At 37.1% G+C, this 27854-nt stretch overlaps 8 protein-coding genes across 20 annotated transcripts; 4 read left to right on the forward strand and 4 right to left on the reverse strand.

Annotated features, from left to right (window-relative positions):
* Nucleotides 1-6: 6 nt before the first annotated feature.
* Nucleotides 7-3048, reverse strand: LOC107268072 (Bardet-Biedl syndrome 7 protein homolog). 2 transcript variants are annotated; one of them, XM_015740445.2, is made up of 10 exons: nt 2742-3048; nt 2233-2677; nt 1914-2169; nt 1575-1840; nt 1323-1512; nt 1167-1247; nt 962-1105; nt 760-881; nt 587-696; nt 7-500 (listed from the first exon to the last, which is right to left on the reverse strand). In XM_015740445.2, the coding sequence occupies exons 1-10, from the start codon at nt 2878-2880 to the stop codon at nt 82-84; spliced, it is 2172 nt and encodes a 723-aa protein (XP_015595931.1). In that variant the 5' UTR covers nt 2881-3048; the 3' UTR covers nt 7-81. The 2 variants fall into 2 exon arrangements, with proteins under 2 accessions (XP_015595931.1, XP_024941119.1); XM_025085351.1 differs by lacking the exon at nt 1167-1247.
* A 54-nt stretch (nt 3049-3102) lies between these two features.
* On the forward strand, nt 3103-4146 carry LOC107268084 (anaphase-promoting complex subunit 10). The gene is made up of 3 exons (XM_015740470.2): nt 3103-3331; nt 3418-3661; nt 3726-4146. The coding sequence occupies exons 1-3, from the start codon at nt 3307-3309 to the stop codon at nt 4015-4017; spliced, it is 561 nt and encodes a 186-aa protein (XP_015595956.1). The 5' UTR covers nt 3103-3306; the 3' UTR covers nt 4018-4146.
* Nucleotides 4147-4208: 62 nt separating this feature from the next.
* LOC107268068 lies at nt 4209-11350 on the forward strand. The gene is made up of 13 exons (XM_015740436.2): nt 4209-4369; nt 4442-4573; nt 6064-6218; nt 6301-8115; nt 8191-8336; nt 8402-8649; nt 8716-8964; nt 9043-9228; nt 9292-9714; nt 9781-10021; nt 10078-10451; nt 10521-10832; nt 10902-11350. The coding sequence occupies exons 1-13, from the start codon at nt 4240-4242 to the stop codon at nt 11261-11263; spliced, it is 4773 nt and encodes a 1590-aa protein (XP_015595922.1). The 5' UTR covers nt 4209-4239; the 3' UTR covers nt 11264-11350.
* On the reverse strand, nt 4606-5990 carry LOC107268081 (RWD domain-containing protein 2A). Its single transcript, XM_015740465.2, has 3 exons — nt 5503-5990; nt 4992-5432; nt 4606-4903 (listed from the first exon to the last, which is right to left on the reverse strand). The coding sequence occupies exons 1-3, from the start codon at nt 5695-5697 to the stop codon at nt 4673-4675; spliced, it is 867 nt and encodes a 288-aa protein (XP_015595951.1). The 5' UTR covers nt 5698-5990; the 3' UTR covers nt 4606-4672.
* On the reverse strand, nt 11285-13478 carry LOC107268086 (testis-specific serine/threonine-protein kinase 1-like). Of its 2 annotated transcripts, XM_025085356.1 has the most exons (6): nt 13216-13478; nt 12711-12848; nt 12348-12651; nt 11705-12261; nt 11521-11622; nt 11285-11464 (listed from the first exon to the last, which is right to left on the reverse strand). In XM_025085356.1, exons 2-6 carry the CDS (start codon nt 12810-12812, stop codon nt 11402-11404), a joined length of 1128 nt encoding a protein of 375 aa, XP_024941124.1. In that variant the 5' UTR covers nt 12813-12848; nt 13216-13478; the 3' UTR covers nt 11285-11401. The 2 variants fall into 2 exon arrangements, with proteins under 2 accessions (XP_024941124.1, XP_015595959.1); XM_015740473.2 differs by lacking the exon at nt 13216-13478 and having other exon boundaries at nt 12711-13199.
* A 192-nt stretch (nt 13479-13670) lies between these two features.
* LOC107268085 lies at nt 13671-14413 on the forward strand. The gene is made up of 4 exons (XM_015740471.2): nt 13671-13823; nt 13886-14017; nt 14082-14209; nt 14274-14413. Exons 1-4 carry the CDS (start codon nt 13704-13706, stop codon nt 14377-14379), a joined length of 486 nt encoding a protein of 161 aa, XP_015595957.1. The 5' UTR covers nt 13671-13703; the 3' UTR covers nt 14380-14413.
* Nucleotides 14414-14511: 98 nt separating this feature from the next.
* On the reverse strand, nt 14512-21573 carry LOC107268070 (liprin-beta-1). 7 transcript variants are annotated; one of them, XM_025085350.1, is made up of 10 exons: nt 21193-21462; nt 20709-20969; nt 20278-20410; nt 20043-20200; nt 17018-17311; nt 16766-16940; nt 16220-16518; nt 15600-16148; nt 15322-15521; nt 14512-15136 (listed from the first exon to the last, which is right to left on the reverse strand). In XM_025085350.1, the coding sequence occupies exons 3-9, from the start codon at nt 20399-20401 to the stop codon at nt 15363-15365; spliced, it is 1758 nt and encodes a 585-aa protein (XP_024941118.1). In that variant the 5' UTR covers nt 20402-20410; nt 20709-20969; nt 21193-21462; the 3' UTR covers nt 14512-15136; nt 15322-15362. The 7 variants fall into 7 exon arrangements, with proteins under 7 accessions (XP_024941118.1, XP_015595930.1, XP_015595928.1 ...); XM_015740444.2 differs by lacking the exon at nt 20709-20969 and having other exon boundaries at nt 21429-21573; XM_015740442.2 differs by lacking the exon at nt 20709-20969 and having other exon boundaries at nt 21193-21460.
* A 35-nt stretch (nt 21574-21608) lies between these two features.
* LOC107268075 (zinc finger protein Pegasus) lies at nt 21609-27849 on the forward strand. 5 transcript variants are annotated; one of them, XM_025085355.1, is made up of 8 exons: nt 21609-21731; nt 21817-22034; nt 22145-22350; nt 22895-23110; nt 23190-23421; nt 23483-23751; nt 23828-24163; nt 24234-27849. In XM_025085355.1, coding segments are annotated over exons 3-8 (1518 nt in total). In that variant the 5' UTR covers nt 21609-21731; nt 21817-22034; nt 22145-22348; the 3' UTR covers nt 24697-27849. The 5 variants fall into 5 exon arrangements, with proteins under 5 accessions (XP_024941123.1, XP_024941122.1, XP_015595941.1 ...); XM_025085354.1 differs by having other exon boundaries at nt 21817-22028; XM_015740455.2 differs by having other exon boundaries at nt 21817-22354.
* The last annotated feature ends 5 nt before the right edge of the window (nt 27850-27854 follow it).

A 27854-nucleotide genomic window follows, 5' to 3' on the forward strand; every position in this document is an offset into this window, starting at 1 on the left:
TTTTACATGAATACGTTTATACAAACATCGACGGCCGGATATTTTTCTTAAATTATATCTCGTTTTTCATCCTGCTTTTATTTATTCGTCTAATTTTGTCGCGGTACTTGGTCCAGGAAGATTTAAACTTTTTCTCGCAACAAACACTTGCAAAAGAAGTGTCAGATCTCGAGAATCCAGGGCGGAACTCAATTTTTCAGTAGCCAATTGACTGCTGATACGACGACCACCTTTTGCACGTTCCCAATCGACGTATAGATCCGTTACTACTGCATGCAATCTTTGTAATATTTCAGGATCCTTAGCCATCTGATTCCTGACGGTGGATTCGATCGTCAGGAGTTCCTGGTACTCAGTGCACAGATTCTCTTTGGGATTTGTTTTGAGTTCCCACTCTTGGAGGGCGTTTAAAATATTTATCTGTTTTCTCAACTTGTGAGCCGTTTCCAACCTCGGTAGAATCAGCTCCAATACCCTGGATATACTTACTTCCACGACATCTAAGGAAATATAGATGTTTTATACGATTTAAATATCCACTCCCCGGGACATGCTAGGAACAAGGAATATAATTTAAGGTATTTACCACAGAAAACTTCAAGCTTTATCTTCCTCTTAGTTGCTTCCTTCGTGAGGACATCTCGTAAGATTATAATAGTAGATACATTTTCACCAAGGAAAGTTGCGCTACCCTTTCTGCAAATAATATTGATTCTTTTTGGTCATATTGACAATCAAAACAAATTTTAGATAACTTACTTGTACTTGCATTTAAGAATTGTGCCTACAAAGGAAGATTTTAATATTAAATTGGCTTCACCATCTTGTAATTGTGGTCTCTCAGGTACGTCTGGCAAAACCAGTGAGAGCCAAGCGTGCATCTACAATTTTGTAATAAAAGTGTCCTTTGAATACATTGACTTTAGAACATTAATCGTTTATACTTTTCATTATACTTTACCTCAGCAACTGTAAAGCCACCATTTAGTCTCAATTCATTAAATGGTCCAGATGATATACTTGACTTATCATCTTCATGTATTCTTGTATGTAACGATAATGCACAAATAGGAATTTCTATTTTGCGGCAGCATTTTGGCTGAATCTGAAATAAGAATTAAACGTAAGTTAATAGAAGTTTTTTAAAAATAATCTTAAAGATTTACCTGAGACATTACATAGACTTGCAAAGTTCCTGGCTGACCCTCGATAGTCCTCAGTCTTAATTCTAAACGATTTGTATTCGCCTGAATTTTTGAGATGATTATTCTCTTCAAGCTCAGGATGATGATACTGATTAATTAAAACAGATTTAATTTTACCTGACAGCGATAAGTAGCCAAAACGAAATTTCCTTCCTTCGGATCACAAGTAGATAAACTGGTTACAGCACTGTTACTCTCTACATCTAATAATTCTATTGGAGTATCGGATTGTATAAGAATATTGTCAATCGCTGTATCCAATTCTACAGAGAGAGAATAAGACGCATCGTCTCTATTCAGGACCAATCTGTCATAACGTTACTGCTATAAAAATATATTTGACAATAGATTTTATACTTAATAAATTACCTATGATTTACAGAAAGTATCAGAGGTGCCAATGGATCAGCTGTAAAATTAGCAGCATCTCTATCCTCAGCAAGTTTCCCTTCCAACTGTTGTATTTCAGCTTTTAATTTAGAGAGACCAGTATCGTTCTGTTCTGCTTCAAGTGCACCTGGTGGTCTTGTGGTAAGGCCAAATATTCGACCTGAATACGTAGTGACAAGAACCTCAGGATATCCTGAAGCACCTACTATTCCTCCACAGACAGTACTGATACTCTCACCAGTGTTCTGATAGTGTGTAATGGGAATAACTATTTAAGAATGGTGTTCTTGTGTACTGTAGTATTTTTTTAGTACCTACGTGTCGATACCGTAGGCTTGGTGTCATATCCTCATCGTCTGGGAATGTGTAAACTTCCACAATACCATTCTGTCTACCAATTAGAATGTCCAATCCATCCCGAAGTTCATAAGTATCGAGAGAAGTGACCTCTGATCCTATGGATGCTATTAACCAGGTTACTCTTAAAGTCTTATCCTTTTGTAGTATCAATAATCCAACTCTACCATCAACAGTCCCCAGTATAACTCGGTCTGTTGCATCTATATCACCCTCTCTGTAATAAGACCTATGTATCATCTATGAATGAAGTTTTATTAATTATTAGAAGTAAAATTACCTGTAAGGTGAAAGTACACTGGGAACAGTAGGCAATCTTAGTACAGTAGGATTTTTGGTACCATGAAGGACACGGACAGCACAATCTCCACATGCCAGGATAGCATGTACACTTGAGCCTTCACCAGGTAAAAGAATAACATCCAATAAAATTTCTCCAGCCAGATAAGAGTCAGCATCTTTACAATCACGATATCTGTGATATAGGTCTCTGGCACAGGCTGCTAAATCTGCTCCAAGAACATACATGGTAGATATCGGTTCTATAAGGCTGGTGTCAAACTCTAAAAAGAGTTTTCCCTTTTTTGTGAATCCCTTTACGGAATTGGCATATGCAATAAATATTTTATCTTTTGGTGTGCCCAGAGTTCCTCCAAGAACCAGACGTGATATCTTGGGTCCTGGCAAAGACTTAAACAACAGTTGTAATTCTCCTTTCTTTGTACCTATTGATGTTATTATTAATTTTATAATTATGGTGATGCTTTCTATACTATTCCTTCATATTACCATAGACATGCAGAACACCATCATGGTCGGCAACAGCAAATCTTTGTGTTTGCTTTGATTCCTCAGGTAAGATTTTTGTTGTTCCTGGAGATGTAGCTCCCACAGTAGCATAATCAATTCTAGTCAAGACTAGAGTCATTATTGTATGTAGAAAATTGAAATTGTATGTAGAAAAATTGGTCCACCGTTACAATCTTGTCGAGATATCTAAAGATCAAACAATCTTGAAAAGTTAGAGTTCCTAATGAATCCTGAAAGAACGTAAAATTTCCAACTAGGTACTGTATGGACATAATTCTGCTAACGTGGGGTAGTTTTCAGTCATGCTTATGTGAGGTCAATTTTGCCATGGTAACGGCCATTCAAAACACACAGTGTCCTCGAATTGTAGATAATCTCTGCATAATTCTGTCGTAATCAGAATTATAAGCATTGGTTTTACAAATAGCTGATAGTAGATAAAAGTATTATCTTCATTAAAAAAAGAAAACTTCTGGCAATGACAGAAGGTTTTTTCTAAGGGCTGAATGACCAAGGAATGAGTTGACTTGTTTGTAACCTCAATATGAGTAATAAAACTGGTGGTGGAGGCAAGGAACATTTAATTACGTCTGTATATTATTTGATTAAAACTCCAAATAGGTATGCAGTTGTCGTTTATTATAGTAGATTTTAGATCCTGTACAGGAAGAGCTACCAGGTAGAGTACGTGAAGTTGGAAACCAAGCAATTTGGAGTCTGTCGAGTTGTAAACCTGGTTTTGGAGTGGACCAGCTTAGAGATGATATTACAGAGACATATTGGCAGTCTGATGGACAGCTTCCACATCTTGTGAATATTCAGTTTCGTAGGAAAACCACTATCCGAGATATCTGTATCTATACTGATTACAAATTAGATGAGAGCTATACACCAAATAGGTAAGCAAGCAGGATAGGACTCAGCAGTATAATATAACAGAGATGAAACGTAACAAATTTTCAGAATAAGCATCAGGGCAGGCACAAATTTCAATGATCTCCAAGAAGTAGAATTTATGGATCTCAGCGAGCCCAGTGGCTGGGTAGTGATTCCCATTAAGGACATCAATGATAGACCTATCAGGACCTTCATGATTCAAATAGCAGTCATCAGTAATCATCAGAATGGAAGAGATACCCATATGAGGCAGATCAAGATCCATAGTCCTGCTCAGGATGCTCTGGGCCCACCAGCTCCACATATGCCAGGCCAATTTCTAACTAATGAATTTCAACGATATGCTACTATAAGATAATACCGTATTTTTCTTTATAAGTCCATAAGAAACCGTAAATAAATTGGTTTGATAGAAATATTTTGTATATAAAATTCAAACTCTTTTGTACACTTATATCGGTTTTGAATATAAGAAATGTAAACAGAATTGTACTATAGGACACTGCTCTTTCCAGTAACCCATACTTATTCATTACAAGAAACGAATTCAGTTGATCATTGGTATTTCTAAGAGGCAGAGATGTTTAAAATTTACTTGTTAGTTATTTCTTTAACATGTATTTTCACACAAGTAATATCGACACCGAGTGCCCTGGAGGAGACTCTGCATCAAACAACAGAATTTTTTGAGAGCTTAAAAAGAAATTATGGTACTATATCTCATAAAATTAATAGTTCCTTGTAACATACTTTGACTCTATGGTTTGTTTATTATTTCACAGAAAAAATTCCACCCACTCCAGATTTAATAAAAGAAATCAATATAGAAATTGCAAGTTACATGACTGAATTTAAGAAATCACATCCTACTCGTTACAAAAGACAACTCAGTGGATTTACTGATCCTGAAAAAGGTAAATTGGCTTATCATAAATAATAAACGTTATTGCTTATAAAAATATACATATAATCTGACAGGACAGGTATAACAAATACAGACATATATTAATTAGTTATAATTGAGCAGACTTCCCCTCAACGCCAAAAAATTCTTTAAATGCATGGTGAGAATCATGCTCAGTTAAATATTTTAAGAGCTGTCCCATGTCATTGTGCTTTTCTGACGTTGCAAATGATATTTCTTGAAATCCTGAAAACTTTCTTAAACTATCTAAATTTCTGTTGTCTAAATTTTCTTCTTCTACTAACTTTATTAATATCTTGTGCCAGTTCATAGTTTTTACCTGTAGAAAAAATAAAATCATTTATATGACTAAGACATTTTCAAAGTAATCGTACATGATAGGATTATAATATAACAATAAATAATACCTTTTGCCACCAGTACTCACAATCATCTAGAGCACCCTCAACACAAATTATTCCTGGTTTACCAGCTAAGGTAAAACCAGATAGAGAATTCTCTTTGGCAAGATCCGCAATATCTCTTCTTTTAAATTTACTATATATGTGATGACTGTAAACCCAATATCGTCCAAAAACATGTTTGTCTAACTCTTCAGTTTCCTTAAGCTTCCCCTTAGATTTTTTATTTAATTCTGATTGCTCCAAGTATTTATCTATGTCATCCTGTAGCCAAGATATCAAAGCATATATACAAGGTTCACCTTTCTCTTGAGAATTCATAAATAATGACAATGACTTATTTAAATTCATCTGTTGAGTTCTGTCTAACAAGGAACTCCTAACATACACTTCTGGATATATATTCGGGTAGTGAGCAGGCAAAGTCACCTGTAGCTCAAATGCACCCTGAAAATTCATTTGAAATTAATAGATCCATTCTTATATTCAGTATGACAATATATAATGAAAAATTTACCTTGGATATAGAAATTTCAATACAGTACTCCAATTTTTGTGGTATCTCTACATTGCTCCCAGCAATGTAATTATTAATGTCAGCCAAAACACCATAATCAGCTATCACTAATTCTTTTGGATATACTGCTTGGAGAGCTTCTAGTTCTAAAACTTGAGCTGTTAAGTTTTCTATCAATTCTGTAGAAAGTGACATGATATCGAACACTGTACATAAGTAACATAAGGTCCACAGCAGTAAAAGAAATAGCTTGTAACTAGCAAAAGATGTTGTAAAATGATGCAAAGCTCCAATATCTTTTTAAAAAAATATATATAGCTTGATAATTTTGAAGGAAAGAATCATCAAACTATAAACAGTCTGACCCAAGGTCTCAGCTCTGATAAAATACAGATAAAAATCACCAAAATAATATTTAGTATATACTTTTATGAAAAGAGATATATGGAAAGCACACGCCACATTAATATACTATACCACGTGTCTATCCCCTCTCTGGCGAAATGATAAAAAAGAAATTACGCAAAGCGCGTCTTTCAAAAATTGTATCTCTCATTACAGCTGTCATTGAAAAGTGTAGCGGTTTTGAAGAGTATTCTATGTTTAATTCAACAACTACACTGGACCTGGCATTCTATGTCAAAGAGAATAATGTGGAGCAACAATTCCTTGCTGTTTCACTAGATTCTGCTGGAGTATCCTTGTTCATTATAAGCGTAAGTTCTTTAACTCATGCAATATTGCGGCAATGATCTTTGAATTCTAAAATGACATTCTTATAGTGCGATTTTTTTGTAGGGCATATCTTTCATTCAAGTTGCATCCTATGCACTACAGGGAGGCAAGAGTATTGCCGTGGATAGTACCGAATCCAGTACTATAGTATTAGTAATAGAAAAATTCGATAACACCATAGTAGTCTTGAAGCTTCTGCAAACTATGGAAGGGACTGTATTCTATTTCGCACAGGATTTTAATACTCCAGCTATATCTCACTTAACTCTATGGAGAGGAATGAATCAGCTTTTTTTGGGGGTAGCATCCAGTCAATATATACATATATATCGTTGGCTTGGAGAGACCTTTGATCTAATACAGACTATACGTTTTGGAGCTGAAACATTAGTGCCCTTTACAATGGGATCTTCTATGCATTTAGTGGCAACAGGATCGCACACTATTATATTACACTTTCTTTTGGGACCAAATAAATTTACAATTGCTCAGAGATTGCCAGCCACAAAGGATACTGTAGTGTTTCACTTTGAAGGGAAACATCTAAAAGAATACTACTTAGCACTTGCCAATGAAAAATCTACAGTTCTTTATAAACACTCTTTGAACCGTTTTGTACCATTTCAAGAAATTGAAGCTGCTGACAGGATATTCTCTTTGACTACGCATGAAACAGCATTGATTATTAGCCAAAGGCAGAATGAAATTAAAATGTACCAGTACGATGGATGGAAATTTGTTGAATTAGATGTTACAATCCTTCAAGTACAAGAGATACGTACCACGTTCCTTTATGGAGAACCTTTTTTGGCAATCCGTTATACGAATGGGCTGTGGAAATTAAACAAGCCTATTTGGAAGCAACAAAATACCTGGGAGAATCTAAGGGAGGATATAAAAGCTTGGTGCACTGAGGCAAACATAAGAGCTCGGCGAATTCTGAAAGCAGACCTTACATTGAAAGGCCCTATTCGAATACTGAATGGGCATATCAAGCAACTACATTGCAAAGATATTAAACAGAACAATGTACAACAGCTTTTAGATCTCACATATCAGTACAAAGAAATTGTATCTAAATTAGATAATCAAAAGAAATCGGTGTCAGCTTCTATGATGACAAACAATACTGTGCTTAACACCCTAACTGGAAGAACTGCAAGGATGAAGTGCAAATCATACTGCAAAGCAGAAAGGGTTACTACTGGAGAGACTTTTCATCATATGAGAAATCTAAGAAAGATACAGAATGATTATGAACAGATTAAATTTCAAACTGTTAGAATAGGATCTATGAAGAAGCTTCAGTGTCCTATTCCATCTGTGGACCTTAACGAAATTACTGTAACTGGAGTGATTAATGGGATACAGTTTTCATCCCTTGAGGAAGATGCATTATGTGTCACTGGTGATCAGGAAATCACTGCTGAACATGTGTATGCCACTCTTAATGTCACTGGAGCATTAATCCCAATAGGAATAGCGACACAGATTACAAATCAGGACATTCAAACTTCTTCTATTAAAGTGAAGAACTTGAATTTAACTCAAGGCGGTATCTTATTACCGTTGAATGGGGATCCCGCTACAATAAGTGGTACAATGACTATCTCTAAATTAAGGACTACATCATTGATTGATATTAGAGGACAGCTAAAGGGAAAAGGCGCTAGTAAGCTGAAACCTAGGATTCACAGCGAACCTGGTACAAAGACGTTCACAGGTGATTATACTCTACAACGAGTAGAAATTATAAAGCGTTTAGAAGCATCGGAGTTAACCAGAAGTAAAGGAAAAAGTTTATCTCAAATTGTAAACGATGCTGTACTCTTGGATCAGGATGTTCCTGTACATTTAATACTCTCTAGTGATAACGTCGTGAGTATCATCTTTCTTTTGGAACATATCTCAATCATTTTTTTTTTGATATTAATTATTTTTATAAAATTTTAGGTTTGGAGCAATGTGACTTTATTGTCTGGGTTACCGTTTGTAACTACTGATCACCGGGATTCTATTGTCAATATTACAGGAACTAAATATGCTCCATTCAATGTTTCTGTAACAGAGTCCATGTACAATAATTTAGCATTGTCCAAGTAAGTGATTCATATTATTAATTTCTTAATTGTAAATAATATCTTTAATCTTATTTTTTATCCAGATTAAAGGGTAATTTGTGTAGTACAGAAGCGACGAGTATTGGTATCGAAACTTACAATATAACAATAGATCAGCTTAATACTAAATCATTAAATGCTAAACATGTTTATGGAGCACCTAAACTAGATGAGATTGTTAGAGATTCTGTAACTTCATTTAATGACACTTCTTTGAATTTCAAAAATTTTCTTGGCACCGTTAAAGTCTCTAACGCTTTAGTATCCTCAATGGAATACGTTGATCTTCAAGGTAAATATTTTTTTTGTTAATTTAAATAGTTTCACTACTTATCTATTTACTAATTATATATTACAGGATTACAAAAATTTCTTAATAAGTGGGTTGAACCAGGGATTCTCAAAGGACCTGTAAAAGCTAAGAATTTGGTGATAACAAATGTTATTACGAATGATGGATTCAAGAATCTATTACCTCAAGAAGTCAACAAAGTTACGTCAAAAAAGAACACCTACGTCGGAACTATCAATGGAGTAAATATTGTTGATCTTATGAGAAATGTTGTTCGACTGGATGATATAATATCCTTGACGAATATTACCTTTGGTAAGGAATAAGCTGTGGTGATAAATAATAATTATTTGTAATGGATCTATTGATTTCTGAACATTAAATCTGTTTCAGAGGGTGGATTCATAGTAGAGAAATTATACGCTGATCATGGGCCAATTAACTTTTCTCCAAACTATCAGTCAATGAATAATCTAGGTTCCAAAACTGTAGACAACGTATTGAAAACAGAGGCATTATCCTTGCCTCTAAGTTTCAGTTACCCGATAGATGAAAAATTAACAAGTTATTTGCTGTATGGTAAGTTTATTTTTTTACTTATATCATTAATGGGGATAACTCATATTAAAATATTGCCTATAGGATCTGCAACGTTTCCTACTGAGCCTACGATTGAGAATGTCAATGGGAAAAATCTGAAGACCGTGTATAACGAGATCTGGCTAAGGACCAGACCAACTAATGTGACCGCGTCAAACGTTGAATTTAAGAACGTAACTTTTGAGAAACCAGGAAAAGTTGTCATACAACAGGAGTTCCTTAATACTCCACGTTTTGGATCCTGGAAGAAGATTTCTAGTCGTATCTTAAGTAAAACAAAGTCTCAGAATATTAATGTACAAGTTACTATGAGAAATGTAGAAATGCCAAATCTTGTGGGTTCAAATTCAACAACACTATGGGCACCAAATACGCTACTAGATGGTATCGACAAATATGCTCTACGAAGAAATAATCCACAAATTGTAACTGGAAGCATAAGATTCGAGAATTTAGAAATATTAGGTAAACCCAGAAACTTGAAAATCCTTTCTATGAAACTGAATAACTAATAGAAATATCTCATTGCAGGAAATCTGGATTTGCGTGGTAAAGTAAATGGATTGAATCTATCGACCGACGTTGTGAGATCTGATGTGAAGCAAAATGTTATAACTGGAAACAAAATAGTTCAGGACATATTTTCTGATAACATTAATGGTCTAAAGTTTTCAAAGTGGGCACAAGGTACTTTACGTACCAACAATTCTGAACAACTGATTATTCTGAATGGTCGTAAGACTTTCAAGACCGTTGAGATTCAGGACCTACGGTAATTAATCTAAAACAGTTTAATACTGAATTTGCTTATGAAAAATTTATTTACAGAGTATTTGGCACTATAATGGGTCGCAAAATCGAAAATGCATTATTAAAATCTTCGAACCAGAGGATCCCTAGTATAAATACTATTCATGGTAACGTACGAGCACCAGCTCTGAACATAAATGGACCTATAAATGATGTTAACTTGACAAATCTAGTAGAATATCAATTAAAGAAACAGAAAGATGTACAAATAATTAAAACAAGTATCTCATTACGAAATGGCTTAGAAGTTTTGGGCAATGTCACCATAGATGGATTTTACGAAGGAGTTGAACTGAAGAGTTACAATAAATTATACTCTGGTCTAAAACCTGTAATCCATAAAATGTCAATATTGTCAAGTACTGCAGAAGGGATAAGTCGTGCATTAAAAAGTGAGATAATAGTTGATCATTTGTAAATATTACAATTTTTCATTTTCCATTTTATTTATTTTTTAACAGACCGAGCAAGCTACTGGCACAAATTGGAACTTCTCGAAGAAAATTCTACACCTCTAATTCCAGATAAATTACCTAATGAGTCAATAGATATTTCAGGATTAGAAAATTGCAAAAAAACGAATGGATCTTTGCTTTGCAACAATGAAGAACTGTATGGTTTGGTTTTATTACCAAATGCTAAAAAAACTTTACTGAGTAAAGTAGTAGTCATGGCTGGTGAACTCTATGCAGTACATGCTGTGTCAGATGCACAAGACAGCTTGGAGATTTATCGTTTTGATATTTCCAGTAAAGAACCATATCTTGTACTAGGTTTGTATGATCCCTTTCCTCGTTATAAAATAATAAAAGGGTTTGCAAGTGATTAAATATTTTGTACAGGGCTCAGTATACCTGGCGCGATTAAAGTATCCCTGCAAGTGACTTCAGAGTGTCTCTGGTTGGCTATTCAATTTCCTTTGGAGATGATGATCCTGCGCTATGAAACATGGGGAGAATATCAAGAATACGTTTTGCCTGGTTCGGATAGCTTCCTGATGAAAATTATACCCACTAACGAATTGTTATTAAGTCTGTCAAGTGGAGTATGGAGATTGGGAGGAATTGCAGGACCACGTAAAGTGTTTTCAGGAGATTTACATGGAAAGATAGAAGGATTCATATTTGGTAATAATTATTATCTGCAATTGACGCAAGGAAATACATCGACGTTACTGCAATCGCGGTACGTGGGAAATAAGTAAGATCAATGCAGTAATTATATATAAAGTGTATAAACGTTATTTATTAGATTGTTAAAAGAGGTACATAAATTATATATGTTAAATTTATTCTTCTCTTTCTTGTGTTTTGTAAAGATATAAAAATTCCTTTCTATATACTCATGCCGAAGCACCAAGATTTCGAAAATAGTTGCCCGTTCCAATAATCGTGGAACCTGCTGGCTAAAAATTAATATGTAAAATAAGAATCATATTATAGATTATAGAGAATTCAGCACCTTAACAGCATCCTTGATAATGGTCACCTCCTCCCCGACCCGATTCTTGTCTTCACCGTTATCAGTTCCCATTTTTTTCTTATCATCAATTTTACCAGATTTCTATAATAACATTCAATCCAATAAGACGTTGCAATCAAATAAAAACCTCTAAATTATAATTTTTCATCGGAGAATAATTCACCATAGCTTTAGTTAATTTTTCTTCATTCTTCTTGCGCTCCTCAATGGCTGCATTTAATGCTGTCTGTTCAGCCGGTGTAAGGATCATCAGTCGTGGATCCATTGCGATCCACTCACTGTGTATCACTTGATCCATTCTCCATCTTTTGCCTGTATCCGGTTCCAAAAGATTGATGACCAATTTCTTAGCTTGTTCACTCAATATATCTGTTACTTTCCCACGAAATTTCCATCTCTTGTTTGTCTGCTGCTCGTAGAGCCTCTTGATATTGGTATCATCAAAGGGCATAGCTTTATTTAGTATTATGTACAATATCACACCGAGAGACCATATGTCCGCAATCTTTGGATTATATGGAGATCCTTTGAGGATCTCTGGGGCAGCGTATGATAAGGATCCACAGTAGGTATCGCTCAGGACTTTTTTACCTCTCGCGTCGACGACGTATCTTGCAAATCCAAAATCCGCAAGTTTAACATTGTAATTGGAGGTAAGTAAAACATTTTCGCATTTCATATCTCTATGGGCTATTTCCATCTCATGCAGATACTGAAGTCCTAATAAAAATGGGTGAAAGTATCCAAAAGGTATGAGCATTTCCCTTGTTTTAATTATCTATTCATTCTATATCCTGTTCATGTACCTAGTGAAAGCTGCCGAAGCCAGACCCGTGCCTGACTCTCAGCAACAGCACCGTTCTTCAGGATGAAGTCGAGGAGGTCACCATTCTCAGCGAAACGCATGAATATGAAGTACTTGGTTCGTCTTTGGAATATGCTATGTACATGCACAACATGGGGATGATTTAACTTCACTAGGATATCCAGTTCACGCGGTAGGAATTTACGAACGAAGTCTTTTGGGGCTTTAACAGTGTCCACGACTTTACAAGCCAGACTATTATTGCGCTCAGGATCGTTCTCTGGTCTGTACTCAGCAAGATACACCTGGGAATCCAATGTGAATCTTATAAGAGTATAATCCTAATATTAATCAATATAGAAACCTTGGCATAAGAACCCTCGCCAAGTTTCTTAATAAGCTTGTATCCTCTTGCTTGTAGAATTGCCTCCTCCGATGCTGTCTGATTCAGATCTGCCTGCGACATGAGATGCGAAAAACCGCCCGTGGCATCCTAACTTTTCTGTTAAAATGATTTATCGTGTCATTTAATCAATTATCTAAAACTGTTTAACATTGCGCATTCAAAGACTAGGTACCAAACTGCTACAACGTGAATTGTTGGATACACAAAGGTAGTCCAGTGTACACGTATCTATCAAGTCCAAGAATGACATTAACAAAGTGCTAGTAAATAAGGGAGCGTATCAAGCTTGAGGATAGATGCAAACTGCAAGATCCTAATCTCTATTAAGCAAGAATATGGTATCAAGTATCTACTAGCAATTCTGTCCTGGCGAGAACCCTGAGGCACAACGAAAGTCAAAGCGAGAATTGTAACAGTCTGTGATCCTGGTGTACATGCTCAACGTTGTTTCTGTGTAACTCACTCGTATATCCCTTAATTTGAAGAATATTTAAAAAGTAGTGAGTGCATTGAACATTTCCTTAACCGTACTAACATAGCATTTAAAGAGATCACAAAGATCCATGGCCAACTGATATAGACGTTTACTCATTATGAAAAGGGATACATGAAGTACGGCCTATGAGACTCACTTTGTTTGCTAATTGATCGAGATAAGATTTGAAAATGGACAAAAGGGAACACTCCTGTATTTATAATTATTATCTGATTATCGATTAATCCAGGTAAGCGATAATGAGCGTGATGCCCCACCAGTCGACGCCTCGACTTGTCAATGGCAACGCATACTAGAAATTTTATCGCCATATCCAGAAATCTATGAAAGCTCAACCGATCGATTCATGTAGCATCACATATTACATTTATATTGATACTGGTACTGATGATAGCGACGAGGCAGATGGGTACTGTTTACCATAGAATTAACAGTGCTCCACCAGTTCAGTTAAAATGAAATCGCTTGCTCTGAATAATGCTAAACGCTACCCAGAATCGAATGCAGCTATTAAATCCGAAGGTCTGGCAATGCTAACGTATCATCTTTTTGAGGACAATTATCTTCTTGAAGAGGTAAGATGTAGGTTTTTATATACATATAATTAGAGAATTTCAAAAACTCTTTTCTTTACTAGATCGACAGGATTATTAGAGAACGATGGAAAACTATTGGACGCACTACGAGATATGGATGGTTGGCTGCTTATTCACATAGGAAAACTATCGCCCAGGACGAAGCCAAAGTGCTTACTGGCCTAGCAAATAAGGTATGTAAGAATTATCAGTCAATGTTGATATTAACATTTTTGCTATCCTACACTGCTTTTGTAGATTGGATTAGAAAATTGTGGCGAAGCTATTGACAGTATCCGAAAGATTTCTAAATACTTGCATCCTAATGATATACCTAGCACATCTATGATAATACTAAATGAGACGTACATGGCGCTGATGCTGAGGTAACGTTACAAAATCTATGTATTTTTTATATTCACACATTTTTGGCTATTTGTATTCTTTCAGAAAACGCAGAGGATCAAAATCGAGTAACAAAGCTATGAAGGATCAATTTCCTACAGTCTTCACAATCTCCGATAATTGCTGTTTGCCTAGCTCCAGCATCAGATAAATGATCCTGAACTTCGGAATTATGACAAATGATACTAAAGAGTGATTGGGATGTTATCACAAAATATCTAAGGGGTTGACAATTATTATATGTATAAAAGGAACCTTCTAATCTAGTAAGTGGAACCTCAAGTTACTTGGCATTGCTTTATTTCAGTCAAACTCGTAGTAATCCGCGGAGATTGAAGTCAAAGGGCCAAAGGTCGATGAGCCTCTCCGCATTTTTAAAGTAGAGACTAGCAGTTGTCAATGATATTGTACCGCGACCAACATTTATGTAGAATACTTTAGTATTAAAAATACAGGCTTTCATTTATAATCCTGATCGATAATGATCTAGAATATTGTTATTATCGCGCACAATGAGCTTTTGAATTATTTGTAAATTGTGTATTGATTATGACGAGTCGTGTCCCGGTTCCTATTTTTTTATTTCTTTATCCTTACATTCTATAAAAAGAAATATTAAAAAAATATCTGTCATTTATCTCAACCGCCGGGACTCGCCTTAGTGTTATTACACTGTTTAGACTTTCATGTTATTATTAATTAGATTTATGTTTTTAACGATTAGCTGGTTCACATCCAGGCAGTGTTATATTCACTAATTATACGAGCTGCTTGTATATTTTCTATCATTGTTATCTTTGATTGAATGTTTTCTGGAGTTTGATTATAATTTAGTTTTAATTAATGAGCTGGTTGTTGCTTGTCTTATATGCAGCCTATTACTTTCTTGTGTCCAGCTTCATCCATATCTGAAAATAATTATAAATTTTTCTTTCTTAAGTCGATACTGCTCTGATAGACACATTTATACAAGATGATTGTCAAGCAAATGAATTTTATGAGAAATAAAGCTACGTTTGATTGTCCTAATGTTATGTCGAATTAGATATAGTCCATTAGCCCTTGTCTCAGCCATTAGTAGAGTTAGACTTACGAGAGTTAGTTCGGATGCTGCGATCGAATGAATCTGTTTGGTTAGAGAGTGGGTGAGTTCAAGTTAGGGCTGCCCGGAGTTGATGAGGGCGTGGATGGAGTACCTGGTGGTGACGGGTCCAGAGGACAGACCAGATTTCCATAATCCACCTCATTTTTACTTTTCTTACGTTTGAGCGTGAATTGGGATTTCTTTGGTACCTGATATAAAGATCATTGTGTAATATATATAAAATCGTATTGTCTTCATATTAAAGCAGTCTATATACTCTCACTTACTTTTAGTCTAGCCGTAAGAGTGAGTGGTACGAAACCGAGAGTACTCTCAATTTCCCGTTTATGCTGAACCACCTCCCTTCCAAGGAGTTGATTAAAGTGCGTTGTCAGATGCCGACGAAGTAGAGTTTTCACTGGAGGAATGCTAAGGAGTGTAGCAAGTAGTTCGGAAGTGAAACGGCCTTCATAAACCATCAGACCACCATGAACACCAGATCCTCTCATGTTAGGTGCGTATTCAGCCAAATCAACTACACGCAGCCATTCCATCACACGGTGATTGGTCCACATAGCAACATTGCTACCATCCGCACCGTTTCCATTGATAGAGCGTCTCTCCAGGTTGTCGAAGTTGAAATTGAGATCGCGCAGGACCTGGATGCCACGACGTAAACTAGCCGCGTGAAGCTGCGCTGTGACACCGAGATTCAGCAGATCCTCAGTGGTCAATCTATGAAGAACGCGACCATCGACTTTGGCATTGTGAAAGGCTTCCTTGTGTTGAGGAAGTCCTATGTCGTCCAGCCAGCGCAAAACCGCAGCACTATCCATCTGTGATTACAGTTAAGCTCGATTTCTCTCAGAGACACTAGGATAACAGGATACATTGTTTTCCACTGTACCTTCTCTGAACCGAGGAAGCCCACTCCGTTGCATCTCTCGCATTCGATTGCGTAAAGAAGCTTTTTTCTGTGCAAAGTATTCTTGATGTCCAGTTCCTTTTCAATTTGATTTTGTGTTGTGTCCAGTAATTTCGTACCTGTTGCACCCCAACGTCTTAATTCACCTGCATAGCATTCTAGACCTAAACGGGATAACCAGTCACTAACATCCTCCATTGAGAGTTCAGCCAGAGGTTTCGGAAGAGGAGTAGGTTCTGGCTGTGGAGCAGCTTCACCAATAACTATTTTCTCTTCTTCAGCTAGAATAATATCCAGAAAATATTTGTATTAGAATAAACAGTTTTTTTTTTTAAGGACTGGTTTTTTCGAGCAGGAAGCTTCATGCTCCTTAGCAATTTCGTGCTATGAGTTGTTAGTACATTCCGACTCTTTTTTCATCTTGAAGGTGATTATTTAAATATTATTAGAATGTTTTAGGGGTGCGCTTAGGGGAGGTGGCAGCCTCGCAAACACACGGCGAGCATGCTTATAGGATTCAGTCTAAACCTAGAATCGGCGCCGAGAGACACCTCGCGGACGATCCCCTAATAGCCAATGGTACAGTTGTGTGACTTCCTGGAGTTAAATTGGAGACCTTACCAAAGACGACTCCCTTCTTCGAGGACGTAGGCGGTCTTGGTAAGCTGCTGTACTGTCCTGCATGTCTGCTAAATCGTTCGCCCTGGGAAATAAAGGTAGAGCATGATCCACAAATTAACCTAATAGCGAACCCCTGAGGAGGACAAACGACCATCTTACATTAGACAGAGGACTGCTACTACGTAGAGCCAAGTTCTCGTGCTCCAAACTGGCATGTCTCAATTTTATCTCTGATAAGGAGCTCAGTAACTCGAGTTTTTGCGTCTCCAAAGCACTCCTTGATAGCATTTCCTTCTGTAACGCTTCCTCCATCTGTCTTAATGAATCTTTCTTCTCCTGTAGTAAATTTTCCAATTCATGGATCTTGCTTGACTGTGCATCAACTTGTTCTGATAGAACGGATATTTCCATGTGTAAAGCTCCACGTTCATTCTCCAACTTCTTAAGCCGTTCCTGAAACAAAATCAGATCCTACATTTTCTCCAATTCTGATTGAAATAAAAAATAACAATCTAAAGGTGGCGGTAATAGGTCAAATATTCATTGTGGCACAAAGGAATTCGTATAGCTTTATTGAAAACTCTCTTTACACTCATCTGTACCTCTGTGTTACTATTGTAGCTGTTCATATAAGGATTACTGGCGTACTGGAACTGCTGGTGAGAGCAATACTGTATTCTCTCACGATCACAGCAGATCAAATCACTATGTGATCTTGCTCTTTGATCCCGCTCACTCCTGTTGCGTAATCTGCGCCGCCTTCGATCCAGTGAACCAGCACAGCGACTAGGATTGGGTGGTAAGGAGGTAGTGCTGGTTGCTCTGAGTCCTGCAGCACGTAGATTACATTCCTTGGCCATCTGCGCCGTTGAGATCTTCTGAGAATGACAATGAGATCCAGTGTTTATGTATCTCATAGGCGATGACTCTTTTGTCGAGCGATATGGCAATTCGCTGGAAATGCTGGAGCAGGGTGTCGCATACAACGGTGGTAGAGAGGCAAGATGGGCAACGTTAGCAGAAGCTGTGCAGACGTTAGGAACACTACCCTGGAGAGCGATGACTCTGGCGTATCCAAGAAGACAAGCCTAGACAATTGGAAGTGTAGTTGATGAATTTTAATTGACTGTGATTTACTAATTTGTGAGTTCTACCTGACAGAGACAACCCTGGGACCTGCAAGCACTGTGAGAATTACTCGGAGGACCAGGAAGGTCTATGGCTACTCCTCTGGGATAATCCTCAGCATATTCTTCACCCTGTTCCGATGTCGACGATGTTCCTGAAGAGTCGTAAGCCTCCGATGGTGTCCAACGACAGTCCCATCTTTTAAGCGTTGACGTGGCATCCGAAGAATCTGACTGGGAATCTAAAATATAAAGTCAGGACTATCGTTAATCTTCTTCAAGATGTTTCCCTTCAGTATTGTTTATTGTAGTTTTATTAGAGCATATTTTACGCATGAATTCTAGAGTTGGTTTATTTGTGCTTTGAAACTTCTTATATATTGAGATCATCTTTTAATGGTCTACTCTATTTTTGTACAGTAGTTTATTTCTCCATGATAGAAACATTAAAAGCCGAAATGAGGTTTCGTTTCTAGTTCAGGCATGCCGAAGATAAACGTCCGGACGTGGCAATGTTCCTCAGACAGGGTTTTAAAAGCTGTGCCAAGTGTATCGTGTTCTGATCTTGGAACCTTGGTGAACGTCCAATCGAACCTCATTACTTTCTAATTAAGATTCACAGAATTAGAAACCTTTTGATTGACTTTTATCCTCTTCCTCCAGTATTGGATCTAGATCCTGACGTTCCACCGTTGATCCACTGCTCCAGGAGTCTTCCATTTTTTTTCTTCTTATCAATAATTCTTCATCTTTTTTCATATGAACACGGAAATTATCTACGTTAATTATATAGCTTCGGTACACGATTACTTCTTCACTCGCATATTTTTATAACACGTGTAAAAGATAAAAGAAAGCTTATACCAATACGTTCTTTGGTTGCACTGTAATCACTGAAGGGATTTGTTATTGTTTTACACAATTTTAAAATGGATTATGGAGCACAATCGAGTCAGCGTGAATCAGTCGCGCCTCTAGATTCTCTCCAGTAAATAATAAATGTTGATCTTCACTGAATTTGTGATCAGAGCGATACCGTAAGTCGTGCGTTGCGCTACGTACGCCTTCATTTCGAAAACTAAAATTAACATCACGAAATCCTTCGAGACGGCGGCTTTATAAATAGAGCCAGTGTTCCCTCTGTGTCTTTATCGCCAAGGGGCGCTGCCCCTTTCATCTGGCCAGAGGGAAATACCGCCTAAGGTCGTAACAAAAAAAGACAAAAAAGAAGAATAAATTCAAGCAAACATATCTAAGGCGAACATATTAGAGAGAACATATTAAAGAACATATAAACATATTAGCTTCTAAAAGAGAATGCTATCATTTATATTAGTTCCAATTGATTCCTTGTAATCGTAAAAATGGTCAGTAATCGAGGGAAGAACATTGATCTTGGATTTATTTTATCACTCAGTTCCTGGATCACACTAGCAATAAAATACCTAGAAACATAATAAGGAAGAATTTTATTAGTTCCTTACGTGGTATCGTGTCCCAATTTTCCCATTTATAAATTCAAAGTCCTACACTATAACTCATTAAACCTGCATGCATGAGACACGATGAGTAATTATCTACAGCGACCACTGCCTATGTTACAGCACGATGTCCGGATACGTGGATACGTGATCGGTAATTTGATTGTCAACAGTTGGGTGGAAAATGCGTACCGGAAACGGGACCGGATGCGACCCACGTGTTATGCAGTACCTCCGTACGTTGCGAACAATATTTTTCCGGAAGGGTTTGACACGTCGTAATGTGTGGACGTATATGAGAGTTTCAGGGTGCTTTAGGTTTTCCAAGAGTATCTATATTTTCTTGTATAAGAAACACGTGTTTTTCCAGTAATAGCCTTATTGTTAGCATGTATACACTCGTGGGGCAATGGCACTTATTCGTACGCAATGTACTTACCACGTTTTTCTGTTAACAAGAAATTGCGCCTATAGCATGACAACCCAAAATTCTTATGTACTTTCAGAATGTCAGGAATTTTATTAAGGCCCCACAGGAAAAGTTTTTCTAGAATTATTGATTTATTAATTACTTACAGATTGCATCCATTCTAAAAGAATTTCCATAGTATTTCCATCTGGCGGTGGTGGTGGATTTGGTGCATTTTGTATAGCTGCTACTAGATTTCTCGTAGCTTCCTTCACAGAATCCTTCCACTCGGAGTTCCCATCTGATCCTCCTTCTGCACAAGCTCCTATGCAATAGTATAATGAATATTTTATGATAAGTATTACACCGTTAAGAGCTTATTTCAATATCTTGACAATTTACCTGATATAATTCCATCCATTTGTAACAAGGCTGCTTCAAGCATTTTACTAGCCTCTGTAGATGTTTTTGCCAGAAGCGTTGATTCCTTTGCCTCTGTGCTTGTACTCTCCTCACCCTTGCCCATCACTTAAGTCTAAAACAGAATTGTAATCCGGTTATAACTAAAAATATTTCAGAACTCTGTCAGCTATGTATGCTGACTCATGAATCTACTCTTGGGATACCAAAGAGCTTTGTTTTACTTTTGAAACTGGCTGCACAAATATTTGTACATGCTGTCTGTTCTAACAGGCAACCAAGTGATAAGAATTGGTAAAGATATTTGCCACTGGTTACAAGTATCAAAATACCATACATACACATATTGTGAAATTTTAAAAATACTAACAATTCAAACATATATAACGACCGGTTACAAATTAATATATTACCATGAGACTTCATTATTATATTCTTCTCAGTAATACAAAAGTCATTTAACACACAGATCCAACAATGCGAAAAATCGTATGGTTTATTAATAATTATTTAAACGTTAATCAACAGGTACCACGAGCTACGCCCAACAGTTCGCCATCATAACGCGCATACTATCTCTTTCGTTCCTCCTTCCGTCTTTCTCTCTCCCTCTCATCCACTTAATTAAACCTTTCTCCATTGATAGTGTAGAGATGGTTTCGGAGCATCAAAAACTAAAATAAAATATGCCTATAAAAGAAAGTTACAAGCATTCCAGAAAGAAACATTACAATATAGATCACGTAACATTTTTTAAATCAATCAACTAGACTACTGACAGTAAACACAAGTCGTTACGAACTCATAAATTTACAATAAATACCTAATAACGCATTACGAAAAAGCACTCTTATTATAGATATATCAACTGATACAAGATTTTATAATAACTATTACCTTGATTTTGAATGCTTCACTGTATTTTCGTCTCATGTACTCCGAAATTCAATCGAGTATAATAATGGTTTCCAGTACGCATTAAAAGTTTGCCTGTTCTATATATCTATGAATGTCTGTAATTAACTTGGTCCTATTTATTCGGAATGATAATATCAGTCTTCTTGATAATTCGCTCAAATTGGTCCAAGGCACTTTTGGAGTACTGTTTACAGATCAATCTTACAGCAACCTACCGCACAGAAAGTCAGTATGTGATGAATGTCAAGCGCCCAACGTACTGCCAACCTCGTAAAACGTTCTCTGAGATAAATTCATGCCATATACACTTCCATGTACGTATATTAAAGCAGATACAATGGAATTACGTTAGGATACACTGAGATAAAGAAAAAATAGTAATAAAAGATAACAAGCAAAGTGCCTGACACACTACTCATTATCATAATCCATAACTATCTTCCAGAGAGGATGTTGATTCTCGTAGAATCAAGTAGCACAATGATTCCGAGGAAAGGATTCGTATTACATCTTGTAAGGTATATTACTTGCTAAAAGCTTTATTATAGGATCAAAATACTATAGTGCATCTTGTGAAAGTTATTGTTATATCGTTTATTGCAGAAACTACAGAATGTGTAATTAATGGATGATTTATTGGTGTAGACTAGTCGTTCCTGTAAAAGTAGAAATGAAACTCGTCATTTGGAGCAATGCTCAAGATAAATGGGACAACCTGTGACGTTTGACAACTTGTCGATGTTGATCATATGTGGTGCCAACGTGAGCAAAGTTATCGGTTTTCAATTGGAGAACTTTGAAGGTGTACAATAATGGTAAAAGTATGGTTTAATTGAAAGTAAATGAATTGAGGTAGAGAGTAGAGTAATATTTAATTTGAAAGTAGTAAACGGTTGTGAAGTATTCATCAGGTAAGACTATGGTGTTTCAGTGGATTTTGCGTCAACAATTGGTAACAGTGGAGACCGATATCGGTGAACGAGAATACGGATAGCTCGCACTTCCGTTACATTTTATTTGTGTGCCTGTCGTGTCGTGAAAAAGGAAAAAAATCAAATGAGGATGCGCGTGCGGTCATAGGTGCTAAGAGGACGAGGGAAATTCTGAAGGGAGACGGAGGCTCGCCGCCCGAGGAATGTGAGTAAGTAGATCTGTTAGGTATTATGGTTTTTCCTCAATACTATCATTTCCTTTCCACGGAAAAGCCGCGAAAACTACGTCACGAGTGACGGATTTGGTCAAAACTGGGACAAAGTGCAGTGCACTCTGGCATTGCGCTCTACCACCAGGTGTTTCTATGCCGTAATCTTCCCAGGATTGGGTAATACCTGTGCCACTGCACCTTGCTCTCGAATTCCTCCTCAAACTTTACTCAGTTTTAACACAAGATAGGTTCTATGAACTGACAGGTAATGGATGCGTGGAAAACAAGAGAAGTCTTAGATTTGCCCAGTTAAAATACCACCTGCGATTTACTGTCTCCCTAGGGATTCATTGCAGAAGTGCCACACCAAACTCACTCTCTCTTACTCCTATCTTTTATAGTGTTCTTAATTGTTGATCTAGTGCTCTTTATTTTATGGTTTGTGATATAATAATTTTAAATAGTAAACAAGATATGGAGGTTATTTTTATACATTCTTGGATATGCTATTTATGTTTTGCCATTTATTTGATATAGGTTGGACGAAGGGCTTAGGATAGTCCCACTGCTCGGTATCATGTCAGATGGGGTCGATGGCGGTGGTGGGGAAAACGAGGTAGACTCTCATTCCTCGTCTCATGCTGAAGCTGGTGATTCTTCAAATCATAGGGAGGACGAGGCTTTGGATCCTGACAATGAAGCTGCACTTAATACCAATTATGACAGCAGCGATGGTGCTGTACCAGCCTTCAGGTTAGATTGGTTCAGTTTTTATTCTATGATAATATATTAGCAAATTATAGTTATTTATTTTTTAATTTTGGTTATCTAGGTGTGAACGCTGTGATAACTATGAAACTATAAATAAGACAGCTTTTTGTGCACACCAAGATCAATGTCTTGCTGGTGGTGAAGCTGGGGAAAGTGCTGAAGGCATCGAGGGAACAGAAAATGATGGAGATGCAGAAGAGGGACATTCCGGACATAGATCGCACAGAAAGATGTTTGAGTGTGATGTCTGCAACATGAAATTTTCCAATGGGGCCAATATGAGGCGGCATAAAGTAGGGATACCTACTCATACCATTTATTTTCATATCATCAGTCTTAATATTATTTTTTCAGATGAGACACACAGGAGTAAAACCATACGAGTGTCGCGTGTGCCAGAAAAGGTTCTTCCGAAAGGATCACTTAGCTGAACATTTTACAACCCACTCTAAAACGTTGCCTTATCACTGTCCAATATGTAATAGAGGTTTTCAAAGGCAGATAGCTATGAGAGCACATTTTCAGAATGAACATGTCGGCCAACACGACATGGTCAAATCATGTCCATTGTGTAACTATCGAGCAGCTACTATGAAGTGTCTCAGGCTACATTTCTTTAACAGGTCCGTTCTCACATATGCGGAATAATATTAATAAATGAAAATAACGGCCACTGCGATAACGAGAATTTATTTTCAGACACGGAATAGACCTTGACAATCCCGGACCAAACAGTTCGACCTCAATAATGAACAGTTGTACCCCAGGAGAAGCTATGCCATCAGCTCCGTTATCAGATAGCGGCGACAGTACGGGTAACAGATCCGCTGACAACGTAACACCTCCTATGCATTTTCTTACCCCCCACGTTGAAATATCCATTCCATATCCTGAGCAAGGAAACAACCAGCGCAACGCGAGTCCTACCCCATTGAATGGAGATAGCCCAAATAGTCCTCAAAGTGCTGACAGCAACAGCAATGCTCCGAGCAGTAGTCATCATCAGCTACCAATGAATAGCAGTATCATTCACAGGTGACTAGCAATTGCCAAATATTTTCACTACAATTCTGAACATAAATACTGAAAGAAATTTCGATTTCTGGCCGTTCCTTTTCAGAAACGTCGGTGGTGGCGATGAAGCCATCACTCCCTCGATTTCCCTCATTCCCATAAAGCAAGAACCAAACAGCAATGGAATGGACGACAATGGTGCAACGTCCAGCAGCTTACCATTACCATCCCTTATAAAGGTTTCCCCATTGAAATCTTTATTGCGAGATGACCTTCGCCGTAAACTATCGACAAGCTCGAGCAATAATAACAACAATGGCTCGAACTCCAATCCCCATTCTAGGGGTGAACCACCGACCTCAACCAGACCGGATCCACGTAGCAGCGGTCTACAGTGTACTCACTGCAGGATAACATTCCCTGACCAAACTTTGTACTTTCTCCACAAGGGTTGCCATAGCGAAAGTAACCCTTGGAAGTGTAACATCTGTGGGGAACAGTGCTGTAACCTTTATCAGTTCAATTCGCATCTCTTGAGTAAGAGTCATCAGTAAATACAAGGATTACGACGTGGGGCTAAATGATGGCGGCGGTGGTGTCCCTGCTTCAAGGTGTGTATCGGTGAGTAAACGCCACTAACTAAAAAGTATTCATCGAGAAAAGGAAAAAAGAAACTCAAGACGAAGATACCTAGAACTGTTAAAGACATTTTTTACTTGTTTCGGACATCATCGGTAAACGGGACAAATTGTGCCTTTAGATTGTATAAAATAGGGAGAAGTAAAATTGTGAAGTTAAGTTTGATCAAGCAGAAATAAGGGTGGAATGAAAGAGGGAGAAAAAATGTAATTTGCCAACTTACTCGTCCATCGTGCTGTCACCAAGTGAACGATCCGTCCATAGGGCTTTACCGAATTATTCCAAGCTCTATCGATAGTTTTAAATTTAGTAGATAGGTCAAATCGTGCTAGTGTCAAGATTCTTTGTTACTTAGAGTATCGAAATTATCAAGATTATAGACACGGGATAAAATTTCGTGAATTATATATCTCTCTATATATATATACATATACACACACGTATAGACATACTTCATTCACATGATATAAAATCAGTATATATCTATTTTCATCTGTCCGTATTGTCCATTAATCGGAAATGGGACATTAGCACCAGGTAGCTAAAAAGTACCAGAAGAGAATGAACAGAAGAAATAAGATTTTTTTTTTTATTAAGTAGATAGTAATTGCCTAGGATTCACACTTCTTGTCTTAATCTAATAACCATGGCTCGAATGCGCTTCATAAAAACGTACACGATACAGAAATTCATATGCGAGTCGATTGAGCGACTATAATATTTCAATAGTCATTCACGGAGATATTGCTTTAAGATCAATTCGACGTGTAGAAAAAGCCAGCCGTTTCTTTGCACCGATTTGTGGTACTTTGGAGAGAGGAATGGCGAAATGATAAAACGAAAAATCGGCTAAAAAAGAAGTAATGCCTGAATAGAAAAGAAGTGAAAGGAGGATACGTCAAATGATCGGACGAGGTGGTTAGTTACACTAGAGATATCCAAGAATTCAACGCCTCACGTTGGTTCAGGGCATTGGTCGTTGTAATAATATGGTGATACATGGGTATTAAGGAATCGTCATGATGACATCCCGATGTCTAGATTAACGTAGGGATATCGCGATGTGTCTCATGCGTATTCAACCTAGTTAGGAACTGCTGAGTGTATCGGTATGACTGATACCTGATGATGATGTACAGGGCACAACCCAACAGGGCACGTACTATATCGATGACCGTTCATCGAAAGACGAACCTCGAATTATCAATTATGACGAATTTCATAAACGCATGGAAATAGACAGAACGTTGGGACGCGTCTATTAAATCTTTTTTTTTTTAATTATATTCGAGTGTCAAATGCTTTCGGTGGATAGTTAGTCGATACGATGAATATTTTATATATAAATATTTGTACAGAAGAGTATTAGAGGTGAGTGCGAGAAAGTAAGAGAAATTGAAATAGCATATTATAAATAAATATAAATATATAGATTATATATGTATATATGTACGAGGTTATCTAGTTCAACGACGTCACTCAGACTTGATAGCTGACATGCAATCGTTTCGATGAAACGTTACTAAAAATTTCTTAAATTCAATTTTCAAACAGGTGTATGTATACTCATGGTTTGACGTTTCGCAATGACTGTCCTTGTCTTACGCACGCGAACGCCCATAAGTCGGTCTCTCTCGCACACGCAGCGAGTATAGGAAACTCCTAAAATTCTTTACCATTCAACAACATCTGCTTACATATTATATGTGTATAGGTTGCTCGCTTGTTTCGCTTACCTTGTTACTCTCGCGATTTTTCAATGAAAATTCAAAAATTTCTGTCGCGCTTGACTAGACAACAGGCCGAAATATCATGAGGAATTAAATTAACCCCAGTTTGACAGCTGTCAAATCTGCCTGATGCGCCTGACCTGAATATCCCTGCACATGTAGGCACACGTACACGGATATATATGATATATTTAATTACGTCGCGAGAAGAGAACGTGAAAAAAAACATATACACACACACTGCTGTAAATGGTTGTAGTTATTTAATAACTATTCTGTATATCGAGAAATATTTAATATTATTATTTATTAGCTCGTAAGTAATTTATTGCCTTGCATTCCAAGAGCGAAGTGGAGGATAAAAATGTAACAGGAACACAGGATTACCTTAAGCGCGCACGTTAATGATGCTTTTGCGAAGCGAATGCTTTTGGACGTCGCGGAGAGTATGGCGAATTTTGCCAGAGAAAGTTTTTTCTTTTTGAAACTTTCCCTGGCCAACAATGAACGTCTTATATGTGTAACACGAGGCGGTTCAGATTCGGTTAGTGAATATTTTTTCGTTGAAGCGAACCCGGCTGCCAAGTTGTCATGAGCCATTAACTTTCGTTAAAGTATCATTGACACAATCAATCTTTTTAGATACCTTTTATATAACGAATCAACGCGTTCATCATATTTTTGTCCGGAGTCACGACTCTGCGCTTAGTTCTAAAAGTACGGTAAAGTGCCTGATTGTAATTACACGTGGCCTGGGGTAGTAAACGTATCGAAATGCACGTTTTTTCAGTTTCATCCGAATGAATTCCTGGTCGCGATTTAGTCTCTCAATCGTAGACTGTCAATTGTCAATAATTGTCAGCTACCAAGAAAAACACGTGAGAACAGATAGAGATGTAGAATGAAATACCATAATAGTATAAATGCCTGTCACGGCCTTACTATTCGGGTAGAAGCGCCTTATACTGTGATTACGTTTACAAAGAGAATAGTCGTAAAAAGTAGTGATTTAAAAAGGGGAATGATGATGATGATGCGTGGGAGAGCGAGAGAGGAAGATGTTGGACAAGTAAGAGATGTGACGAGAACGAAGACTAGGAAGTGCGAAAATATGATGAATGCCACCTCCTAGGCCTTAGGTGCACCCTGCCCACTTATTTTTACGACATAAAATTATACCATTATATATATTATATATAAAAAACAAGAATATATATTTAATTGTAAGAATGGAAAATATTGTTGATGTTACTACGGTGTAATGGGTACAAGTTAAATACATAACGAGTATGTATATATATATAATATATAAAAAGTACAAGGTGTGATTTCCGTGAATGACC

The sequence above is a fragment of the Cephus cinctus genome, unplaced genomic scaffold, assembly GCF_000341935.2.
Source record: "Cephus cinctus unplaced genomic scaffold, Ccin1 Ccin1_scaffold0464, whole genome shotgun sequence".
Taxonomy (NCBI): domain Eukaryota; kingdom Metazoa; phylum Arthropoda; class Insecta; order Hymenoptera; family Cephidae; genus Cephus; species Cephus cinctus.